Source organism: Rhinopithecus bieti, unplaced genomic scaffold (genome assembly GCF_001698545.2).
Source record: "Rhinopithecus bieti isolate Rb0 unplaced genomic scaffold, ASM169854v2 scaffold_1467, whole genome shotgun sequence".
NCBI classification, from domain to species: domain Eukaryota; kingdom Metazoa; phylum Chordata; class Mammalia; order Primates; family Cercopithecidae; genus Rhinopithecus; species Rhinopithecus bieti.
Window position 1 is genome coordinate 3,156,168 of NW_016803692.1, and position 12,634 is coordinate 3,168,801.

General features: G+C 35.2%; 1 protein-coding gene across 1 annotated transcript in view; it reads left to right on the plus strand.

The window, feature by feature from the left end:
- The window catches only part of COL24A1 (collagen type XXIV alpha 1 chain), a 411,426-nt gene that overhangs the window by 29,461 nt on the left and 369,331 nt on the right, over positions 1-12,634 (plus strand). The window contains 2 exon segments of the mRNA XM_017850789.1: positions 9,187-9,240; positions 11,878-11,931. Coding sequence (XP_017706278.1) covers positions 9,187-9,240; positions 11,878-11,931 — 108 coding nt within the window.

A 12,634-nucleotide genomic window follows, 5' to 3' on the forward strand; every position in this document is an offset into this window, starting at 1 on the left:
AAAAAAAAAAAAAAAAAAAAAAAAAAAACAGCGAAGGCACTTGTTTATATCATATAAACAAAACTGTGAGATAATAGACTGAATTTTTCAGCCCTGAATTTCTTTTGTTGTATAGGTGGGAATTAGAGATCAACATTTAAAAATTTCTAAAATCATTTAAAAACCACTCAAAGCCATTTAAAATCACAGTGTTGGAAATATTGTTTTTACACTTCATATTTGTATAATTTACCTTTATGTCTTTAGAAGCTGTTTTTTCCAAAATTTCAAGTAGACTAAAATATATCTTTAAGTATTTATTTAATGAAAATAAAATTTGAGTCTTTGGCTTAGCTCTAGAAATCATAGAATGGGAGAAGGTGAAGTCACTCTTTTAGCTTGTGTTTCCTTCATGGTTATTCCTAAAAGTGATTTGATAGGTATTGAGCCACTCTTGCTAGAGTAAATGTTTGAGGTTTAAAAATAAAATATGAAGAATATACTATTATAGAGAAATAAACTCTTCAACTATGGCAATTACCAACATATTGGTCATAAAATTGAATCACTGGACATGTCATACTAAGCAAATAGTTATGGAAGTAATTTACTTTCTTCAGAAAAAGTCAGTCTGATCAGATGAGCGTCAATCTCTTCTGTAAATTCAAAAATAGTCATTCAATATTGGCAGGTGAAACTAATATTCAGCAGATATTTACTTGGTCTCTGCTATATGCAAGGCAGGAACACAAAGTATGTATATTAACCCAGTAATTGCTCAGAAAAAGCTTGTATTTCATAATAAAGATATTTATAACTATTAATTATATCTTGTGATAAAGTAGGATAAATGTTGCAGAGAGATGCAAAGTAAGTGTATGGGCTAGAGATGTTCAAAGGTTAAAAAAAGTAGTATTTTTTGATAGAGTCTCTATGAAAAGTCACTTAAAGCTGAGCTGTTCAGAATAAGATCTTGTGGACAAAGTTAGTTATGACCTAAGCTCTAAGAATGGGTAAGATTTTGATAGGTGAGAGGAGTAGGTGAGTTTTTTTATAACAGCATAATAGCTATCATTTATTGAGTACCTTGTGGAAGATGCTCTACCAGTCTCTTTGCATATATTATCTTAAAAGAACTTTGTAAAGTTAGTAGTGTTATTCTCATTTTTCAGGTGAAGAAACTGAAGCCCAAAGAGTTAATTTACTTGCCCACAATGACATTGTTGGTAAATGATAGAGCCAGGATTTGAATCCATGTTTTCTTCCTCTAAAGCAGACAAATAAAGATCCAAGCTTGATGGTATCAGGTTGTGGACATTCTTAACTATCAAATGATCATTCTAACTTTATCTTGTTCTCAAAGGGGAATTTTGTAGGTTTCTAAGCAGAGATATTAATCAGAAAGTCGGTCTGGTAACAGTGCCCAGGATAGGAAGTTTCTGTTACCATCTTGGTGTTAAAGGACTAGAACACTATCTAGGTTGGCAGCAGTGAAAATGCAAAGGAAAAGTCGGATTCAAGAGATTTTGAAGGAAGGTTTGGTAGAACTAGGAAATTAATGGGACCTAGGGAACAAGCAAAAAGGAAAAGAATAAAAGATGACTATCAAATTTTAAGCCTGCAGGTTGAGAGCATGGTGATATCATTATTAAAAACTGTAATTAAGAGGGAAGGTCAATTTTAGGAGAGAAAAATGAAACATTTAAAGAACTGTTGGTAATTCAGCTATTAGAAGAGTTGAAGAAGCTGAAGTAAAGAAGAGATATCGAGGCTGGGGATATAGATTTGGGAGTATTCCTATTGATATTATAGGTGAAACTCTAGAGTTGGATAGATTTTCAAAGAGAGGAATGTGGCATAGGGTCACCAGTCAAATCAGGGGGATGTTTGCTTTTGGTTATAGAAATAAAAGCAGATATGTGATGAGAAGTCAGAGAGACAGGAGAAAAGAATAGTGATATCAAAATGTAAAAGAAGCAGTATGAAAAAGCCAAAGAAAAGACTTTTGAGAAGGAATTGATCAGCAGGGCCAAAAGAGACAAGTCAAAGAGAATGAGGACTGAGAAAAAGGGGTAATCTGTTGTATATCTTGGTGAAAAAGTCATTGTTGAACTTTGAGAATTCTAACTTCAGCACAGTGTAGAAGACTAAAGGTAGATTTTAGAGAGCTAATGAGAGACTGAATGGTGATAAAATAATGAACTTGTAGGAATTGTTTTACTGTTTCTTGAAGTAGATGTGACTCAAAAGCCTGAAGCCAGCCTGGTTTTTCCTACTTTTAGGTGACAATTTTTTCCTGCCTATATACCCATGCAGTTCTGTATCTTTGAAGTTCTTTAAACCTATTAGGTTCTGAATCGGGTTTTTGGGGGAATACTCTTTTGATGTGAAGATTATTTTTCATTATAGAAAGACTTCCCCTTTTAATAACCAAATATTGCTTGGTTCCATTTTTCTAAATTCTTCGGGCATACAAGCTTGCATATGTCAAATGTCATTTGTGATGATGAATGGTATTTATTATCTTCTCTACAACTGTGTCATCATGATTGCTCTTTTCCATTTCATTTTGTGCGAACTCACTTATTCTATATATTCCTATCCCTTCCTTGATTTTTAAATTCTATTTAATCAGTTTTTATTGCTCTGACATGGCTTTCATCAAAGAGTTTCTTTTTTTCTCTTTCTTTTTTTTAATCTTTCACATTTTAAAATCTTTCACAACTCTTCTTTGAGCTTTATTTTGAAGATTAATGTCATGTTGACATTCTTTGAATATGTAGTGAACTATGTAACTGAACTCTTTATCTGTTGTATGAAGTAATTCCTCTTCTGGTAAATAATTTTCTTTTTTTCACATTAACAATTATTCTCTTTATTATGTGCTAATAAAAAGGATGCTGTTAGTGAATTAATGTTAAAACAATATTCATGTTAAAAGAATGGTACTAAGTAAAAATTTTTTTTATTGTACTTTAAGTTCTACGGTACATGTGCACAATGTGCAGGTTTGTTACATATGTATACATGTGCCATGTTGGTTTGCTGCACCCATTAACTCGTCATTTACATTATGTATTTCTCCTAATGCTATCCCTCCCCTCTACCTCCACCACACAACAGTCCCTGGTGTGTGATGTTCCCCACCCTATGTCCAAGTGTTCTCATTCCTCAATTCCCACCTATGAGTGAGAACATGCGGTGTTTGGTTTTCTGTCTTTGTGAATAGTTGCTTCCAGAATGATGGTTTCCAGCTTCATCCATGTCCCTACAAAAGGACATGAACTCATCCTTTTTTATGGCTGTATATGTATTCCATGGTGTTGTATTGCCACATTTCTTAACCAGTCACATAGATGGACATTGGTTGGTTCCAAGTCTTTTGCTATTGTGAATAGTAACCACAGTAAACATGCAGTGTGCATGTGTCTTTATAGTAGATGATTTATAATCCTTTGGGTAGATACCTAGTAATGCGGATGACTGGGTCCAAATGGGATTTCTAGTTCTAGATCCTTGAGGAACACCACACTGTCTCCACAGATGGTTGAACTAGTTTACAGCCCACCACGTGTAAGGGCATTCCTATTTCTCCACATCCACCAGCATCCCTGTTGTTCCTGACTTCTTTAGTGATCACCAATTCTAACTGGTGTGAGTGGTATCTTATTTGTGGTTTTGAGATTTGCCATTTCTCTGATGACCAGTGATGATGAGTAATTTTTTCATGTGTATGTTGGCTGCATAAATGTCTTCTTTTGAGAAAAATCTGTTCATACTCCTTTGCCAGCTTTTTATGGGGTTGTTTGATTTTTTCTTGTAAATTTGTTTAAGTTCTTTGTAGAATCTGGATATTAGCCCTTTGTCAGATGGGTAGATTGCAAAAATTTTCTCCGCCCATTATGTAGGTTGCCTGTTCACCCTGAGGGTAGTTTCTTTTTGCTGTGCAGAAGGGCCTTTAGTTTACATTAGATCCCATTTGTCCTAATTTTGGCTTTTGTTGCTGTTGCTTTTGGTGTTTAAGTCATGAAGTCATAGACCCATGCCTATGTCCTGAATGGTATTGCCTAGGTTTTCTTCTAGGGTTTTTATGGTTTTAGGTCTAACATTTAAGTCTTTAATCCATCTTGAATTAATTTTTGTATAAGATGTAAGGAAGGGATCCAGTTTCAGCTTTCTACATATGGCAAGCTAGTTTTCCCCGCACCATTTATTAAATAGGGAATCCTTTCCCCATTTCTTGCTCTTGTCAGGTTTGTCAAAGATCAGATGGTTGTAGATGTATGGTGTTATTTCTGAGGCCTCTGTTCTGTTCCATTGGTCTATATATCTGTTTTGGTACCAGTACCATGCTGTTTTGGTTACTGTAGCCTTGCAGTTTGAAGTCAGGTAGCATGAGGCCTCCAGCTTTGTTCTTTAAATTTATTTTCCTGTCCTCTCACTTTTCCCTTCCTCCCAGCATCTATTTATAAATCCTCTACTGATTGCCCTCTGGTTATTTTTCATTTTTAAAATAAAGGTAACTCTATCTGGGTGACTTGTTTCAGAATGGTATAGGGAGAGGCATAGGAAAGTAAGGTGGAATGGTACACAGACTCAAATTTAGATTGCTGCCTGAAACACCATCTTACCATATTTGTTGTATCTTCTACCCAGAGGCATGTGTCCTCTCATGTTCACACACAATTTGTTGTGAATCCTTTTGTATCACAGGCTCTCTCAGAAGTGATAGGGTGATTTGTGTTCTTCTTGTCTTTTGTCCCCTCTCACCAGAGAGGGTTCTGGTTGTGGATCATAAAAATGGTATTTTCTTCTTCAGCTCCAACTTTTCTACTCTTGGCTCTTTGAAGTTGGGTTTTTACTGGGTCATGAATCATGTTTCCTGTGGCCCATTCCCTTAAACCTTATCATAATCAAAAAATTATTGAAGTGGATTTTGAAGACGAATATGTATCCAAGGTTTGAGGTCTGAGGAGGTTTTTGGTTTTGGTTATCTCTCAACACGTTTGCTCCAAAGTTCCTCAGTATTGGGCAGATAATCTTCACATTTTGTGGTTTGTGGTTATGATCCTTTCCTTGTTTCAGAGGAGATGATGTTTTCTTCTTTTGGTGTTTCTTGTTGTTTATAGCTGATTTTGAGGGAGGGAGAGTAGTCTGAAAAATCTTCTCACTCTGACATCTTTTACCAAAATTCTGTAGTGATCTTTTACAAACATGAATCAGATAACATTATTTATCAGCTTAAATCCTTCAGTGGAAGAAGGTTATAGCACTTAAACTCAAACTCTGTATCCTGACCTGTGCAGGTATGTGATATGGCCCCTGCTTACCTCTACAACTGCCTCTTGCCCCACTTTTCCCCTTACTCTATTAGTTTTTCTTTTAATTCCTCAAAATGATTGTGTCTTTTATTTGTTTTGTTTTGTTTTGTTTTACTCATGCCCTCATTTATTTATTCCTATCTTCTGGAATTTTATTTTCTTCTCTTTTCTAGCTCCTATTAATCTTTTAGGTCTAACTAAATACTTCTTCAGAAAAGCCTTCTTTGGCATCACAATAAAAATTAGGTCCACTACATTAACCTCTTTCTTGGTTGCCTTTTCTTTTCCTCCATATCACTAAGTAAAATTTGTAATTGCGTGTTTATCTGTTAATGTATGTGTTTTTTTCTAGACTGCAAACTCCAGGAGGGCTTGATGCTATATAATATTTATTGAGTGAGTGAATGAATAAATTCAAAAAGGAATGTAAGATGCAGGATTTCCAATGTTAACTGACCAGGGGTTATTATCTTTTAGAAGTATTGGTCTATCAAATAGATTTACCTTAATGTATATATTACCCTCATAATAATAATATCTAACATTTACTCAGTGATTGCTGTGCCTTATGCGTACCTTAAAAAATTAATTAGGCCAGGCACAGTGGCTCACACCTGTAATCCCAACACTTTGGGAGGCCGATGTGGGGGGATCATGACGTCAGGAGTTTGAGACCAGCCTGACCAACATGGTGAAACCCCGTCTCTACTAAAAATACAAAAAAATTAGCTGGGCGTGGTGGCACGCACCTGTAATCCCAGCTACTCAGGAGGCTGAGGCAGGAGAATTGCTTGAACCCAACAAGGGGAGACTGCAGTAAGCCAAGATCATGCCAGTGTACTCCAGCCTAGGTAACAGAGCGAGACTCCGTTTCAGAAAAAAAAAAAAAAAAAGAGGTTAATTAGACTACAGTTTACTGGTTAACTACTATCACTGCCAGGCACAGTGACAGGTATTTTATATACAACAGCTTTAATACTCACAATAACCCTGAAAGGTAAATTTCTATCATCAATATTTTAAAGATGAGGAAACTAAGGCTTAGAAAAGGTAACTGACTAATCCAAGGTTATTCAGCAAGTAAATGATTAAGGCATGATTTGAATCTACATTGTATGATTGCAAAACCATTGCTCTTTAAATCGAATTGTACTTTCTCTTAATAACAATAATCTGAAAGTTAAAGTGCCTTTCTTAGTACTTAACCTTATTTATAGAAAGTAATTTATTCTCCTCAAAATGTCATGCTATAAAATTATCTTTCTTTTCTGGTATCTAGAAAATGCCTATTAATAATATGTTGTCAAAGATTTTGAAACCGCAAAATTATGAAGACATGAGAATTGATTTTAATTTAGTGCTTATTAAACAATTCAAATATTTAAATCATGACATAAAATATACCTTCTTTCCCCCCCAGTATCTAATGTTAATTGCATCTTAGTTATTTCAGGCTTCTATAACAAAATTCCATAAACCAAGAGGCTTATACACTATAGAAATTTATTTCTCACAGTCTGGAAGCTGGGAAGTTGAAGATCAAGGTGCCAGCAGATTTGGTAGTTGGTCAGGGCCTGATTTCTGGTTTATAGACAGCACCTTTGTGCTGTGTCCTTACATGGTGGAAGAGGAAAATGAACTAACTCCCTTATGCCTCTTTTATAGGACACTAATCCCTGACCCATCACCTCCCAAAGTCCCCATCTCCTACTACCATCACTTTGTTTAGGATTTCAACACATGAATTTTGGGGAGACACAAATGCAAGCCATAGCAAACTGCCTTTCCGATGTGAATGGAATAGTGTTTTCTTTTGTCACAAATAGTGTGACAGGGCACTAAACCAAAGTAGACATTTTTAAAGAAAACTTTCCATTTTCTTTTTCATTTTAGTTGCAATTTCTCCTACTGGCTCTTATATTTTGGGGAATGAAATTCAAATCAACAGCTGCTAACTTTTTGATTATAACAACAGGACCAGAATTAACTTGAAAAGAAAGTCAATTTTTCTTGACAATGAGTGAAAATCAAGATTTGATGGAAGCTAGTGGTATGATAATGGCTGCTAAAATATTTGAACAGCTGAGGAAGGAGAATGCCCTCAGTTAGGGGCTGAATAGAAATAGCATTTCTCGGCCGGGCGCGGTGGCTCAAGCCTGTAATCCCAGCACTTTGGGAGGCCGAGACGGGCGGATCATGAGGTCAGGAGATCGAGACCATCCTGGCTAACACAGTGAAACCCCGTCTCTACTAAAAAATACAAAAAACTAGCCGGGCGAGGTGGTGGGCGCCTGTAGTCCCAGCTACTCGGGAGGCTGAGGCAGGAGAATGGCATAAACCCAGGAGGCAGAGCTTGCAGTGAGCTGAGATCCGGCCACTGCACTCCAGCCTGGGCGACAGAGCGAGACTCCGTCTCAAAAAAAAAAAAAAAAAAAAAAAGATAGCATTTCTCTGTCAATATTAGGAAATACATGAAAAGTTTTATAAATTTAGGGGTAAGAGAAGAAAAGTGCAACTAAAGGAAAACATGGACAGTCTGAAATATATAATGAGTATCAGAAAACTGCAAATGACTCTAATAAAAGAGAAAGTTTCAAGGAGTAGTTAATATCAAAAAAAGTGAGATGAGAAATATGTAAAATAACTGTTATTTTTCAACATAATTTACTCATTTCCCTCTGTGTTTTTGAATTGGAATGATCCTTTCCTATCAATCCATTTTCCCTCTCCTCCTTTGAAACTCAGTGTACATTTTAGGTGTACCTGGCCATGCTGCAGTTTAAACTGTATGAAATTATGAAATTGTAGGTTAAAAAACTGTCATGTATTGGCAAGTACCTATGATTTAATCTGGATTCATCTCTTTATTTTATGTGCAATCAGCATAGATATATAAACATTTTACAATGAAGAAAAATAAAGCACATTAGGTCACAGTCCTTGTTACTGGTGAGGCTAGTATTTTAACCCTGATGTGTCGAATTTGGCAGTGTGTACCAGTTTTACTGCAATAACGAATGAAGATTTGTTGAATGGGGTATGTATATGCTCTATAGACGCCAAGAACAATGCCATATCTCAGAGTGCTCAGTAACAATTGAATGAATGAACAGATGAATGAATGAATATGTGTTCAACCATATCACAAATGAGCATTTATTCTTCCACAGTTGATTGTTAAAGTAAGTAAAGAAGACAACATAAAACATTATATGGAGAAGTAAAGAAGTAGTGTCCTATTTCTTATTTGATATATTTAGAAATTAACATTTAAATAACTCAGAACACTTTAACAATTGATCAGTTTTTGCTTTCTTAGTTTGTTTTATAAATCATTTAACTCTATTAGTGACTTCCTAGTGTGCTGCAATTGGTATAAGTCAGATTTATTAATGGATATACAAGAAGGATTTCATTATAACAGTTTAACACATTACACAGATCCTTGGTATAATTCTTTTAAAAGAACATAAAATGGCCAGTGCTTTCATTTTTCAAAGCAAATCTTCAATTGAGTTTGAAAAAACCTTGTAGTTGCTGGTCTCCAAACCCTAAATTGAATTCCTCCTTCCACAGTGAAAGTAAATTTAGGTAAAAAATTACCCACAAAACTACTAGTTGTGGTCCCTTTAAAAACCAGATATGGTGGCTGTAACCATAAGTTATAGACTTCCTGCTGCCATTTCTGACCTGGTTAAAGAGGACACTTGAGTTTCAACTCACCCCTGCCGATTAGGGTAAGGGGGTTCATGTTACTTAAAAATCATCATCAGCTGGGAACTGGGAACTGAGAAAGAGTTGTCTTTGGGTGGAAATCTTATTAAGACCTATAAGAAAAAAAATGCATCTACTATCATACCTAATGTCTTGGCATTTGTTTTCCAAGGGTCCACCTGGTCCAGCAGGTATCCCAGGTCCGTCAGGGAAGAGAGGTCCACGGGTAAGTAGATGGGCTACATTTCCTGCTGGCAGTGAGAATTTTTAACTTTCTAATATGTTTTTTCTAGTATTGTACAGTATGTACTTCCTTTGGAAACCTGCCTGGATCTTCAAACTTAGTCCTACCTTAGCCAATTCAAGAGAAGTTTAAGAACATATGTAGCCTAGTTTATTTTGAGTGTAAACACACAGCCAAAGCATTCTCCGTGAACGTGTCCAACAAAGATATCAAATTTGTAAATTAGTGACTGTTCTGGTGCTACTTGTAACATTATTCTTACTTATAAAGTGATTGCAGTAGTCTAAGGTGAGGTTCATTTGTTTGGGGAAATGAAGAGGAGTGGGCTGCCTTAAAACAGTACATTCCTGGATTACATGGTGGAAAATTCTGAAGCTATTGACTAGAAAATAACTGCCCTGAGGGAAAAAGCTGCATTAAAGATCAGCAGTAGTTTTCACATTACACAGGCCCAACAAAAGACTTATTGCTGTGTTACAATTAGTTTCTTTCAAACCTAAAAAAAGTGCGGATATTTTACTACAAAACACCTTTGTTCAATAAGTTAGGAAAATAATTGTATGACAAATGCAAATACCTTTTATATAATCCACTTTGTTTTATTCTGATTTTATTTAACATATAAAGACTATAAAGAAAAAATTACTCTAAAATATTACTTTAAGTTGTCCATAGTCACATCAAACTCTTGTCCATTTGAGGCCTAAGATGAATTCTCACTGGGCTCTAGCTGTTTTGCATTAAAACAAATTCTCTGTAGTTGATGACCTATCACATTTCTCGTGTAGCCCTTACTAAATCTTGCTTATTCTCCTCTAGCCCATGAACCATTCCCATCCTCCTACCTCTCTGTGAGAATTTGGATCCTACTTTTCTGAGAAACTGGGCCCATTTTCATACTAATTCTATTCCCTATCCACTGCTAAGGTTGTTCTCTCAACAGCATGAACTTCAGGTTCAAAATCTCCATCTGTTCTCATAATACAGCAGTTTCCTTCCATAATTTACTTTTTATCTTCCATTTATTTGTCCAATTCTCATTCCCTTAAGGAAGAGTGTTTTTCTCAAGGTGAATTATTTTACTTTTCCTAATTTCACCATATCTAACTTAAAATTTGCAGCTGCACATGTTTTCTCTCTGTAAATTTTATATTATTTGGCAACAACCAACTAGTTAACCCTCTTTTATAAATCCCAAACTTTCATTGATATTAATTTTTCCTAAAGCTATTGTTTTGGCTCACTGTTGTTTGCATTACTGAGCTTTGTGAAATAATAATTTATATCCATTGTCCTTACTTTTACATCAGCAACTTATTCATTAATCCCCATAAATGTTTTACATATACTTTATTAAAATGTACTTTTTGAAGGCTACTAATAACGTAAGTCATAACATCTAAACTTTTTTTTTTTTTTGTGAGACAGGGTCTCACTCTGTCACCCAGGCTGGAGCGCAATGATGGGTATCATAGCTCACTGCAGCCTTGATCTCCAGGGCTCAAGGCATCTTCTCACCTCAGCTTTCTGAGTAGCTGGGACTACAGGTGCGGGCCACTATGCCTGGCAAACTTTTTTGATTTTTGGTAGTGATGAAGTCTTGCTGTGTTACCCTGGCTGGTCTCTCCTGAGCTCAAGTAATGCTCCCACCTTGGCCTCTCAAAGTGCTAGAATTACAGATGTGAGCCACCACACCCAGCCAAAATTTAATCTTTTTTCTTTAGTTTTCATCTTGCTAGTCGTATTTTCAATATTTGCATTGCTGACATCTCTGCCTTTCTGAAGCATTCTGCTCTATTAATTCAGAACTGAAGAGACAAATAATTATTAACTATATGTTATGTGTTAAGAGGGAGGTATGACTGAAGAGCACAGAAGTAGGGTGCAAAATTGAAGTAAGTATAGAGAGCCTGGAGACATAGAAACCTTTCTTGGAGAGGGTGACCTGTTCCTCTACTTACTGGTTGTATGAGCTGATTTTTAAATGGGAGTAAAAATAATAACCTTGCAGGATTGTTATAAGGATTAGTAACGAGAGGCACAAAACATTAACAGTTCCTAGCATATAGTAGGTACTCAGAAATGGAATGAAGTTTTGAATTCAGATTATATAATTTATCAGTGATGCAAAATCAAATTGCTAAATATTAATCGAGTGTAGCCATTCAATGTGTTAAGTACTACACTACTAATATTTTTAAGAGTCTCTTTTCAAAGAATTTATAATCCTGGGCCTAAATAGAACATGTCATAAGGTAGTTAGAACAGCAATAAAGTATTTAAGCAACAGATTAGAACAGTATAAGAAATGTCCCGAGGCAATATACAATTGCTTGGCAAATGAATGTTATATGAAGAAATTTCTATAGAAGTTAGTAGGAAAAAGATATTGCTTCATGTTCTTGTGACTAGGATTTAAAAATGAGTTGACATCTGAAGAATAATTTGGGTAGGTATAGGGGATAAGCTAAAGGAAATAGGTCTTTAAGGTATATATAATAACATAAGCAAAAACTCAAATGTAGAAAGGGATAACACATGTTGACAGGAAAGTAAGCAATTGTACTTTGTTCCCTTCCAATATGTTCCAAGGATGATGACTTTTTTCACTACTTGCAGGGCATACCAGGGCCACATGGAAATCCTGGGTTACCTGGATTACCTGGTCCAAAGGTAAGTGACTACTAATGAGTATCATATGATTTTCCTGACATTAAAAAAAAAGATCCCTAAGGCCAGTCTTGATACATCAAGGATCTCTATCATCTCCAGAGCATGATTCTTCAACATGATTGTCTTAGCCTGGCAGAGAGCTAGGTTCCTCTGAAAGCCCACCATACTTGGATTTATATTCTTAGTAGTAAAATCAGGTATAGGCCTGCTTAGTATTCCAAAATCATTATTGTCAAAAATATGATGGCAATGTATGGAAACCTCTGAAATATAAGATTATGATTGGAGTAATTTACCTTACTCAAAGGTCATTTTAATTTGTAAATAAACACCAAGGAAATAAAATATTATTTACCTGTTCCACACTTCCCTAATTATTTTTACCTGAAAAAAACTGAGGATGTTTAAAGAATGATTAAATGTTTATGCAAACATCTAACCTGAAAATCTATATATATGAGTGTACATAGTTGTATGATAGTCATATGATAGATGATTGTGTGATAAATAGTAGTAAGAACATAGAAAAATGTATAGAAGAATACAGGAACACAGGTTGATTACCTTGTGAGAAAGTATGGGAATGGAGATATCACTAAATATAAATATAAAATATTTAATGATATATCCATTCCCATATTTCCTCGTTAAAATGAAAGATTCCCATTTCCATTATATATAATATATTAAATAAATATATATC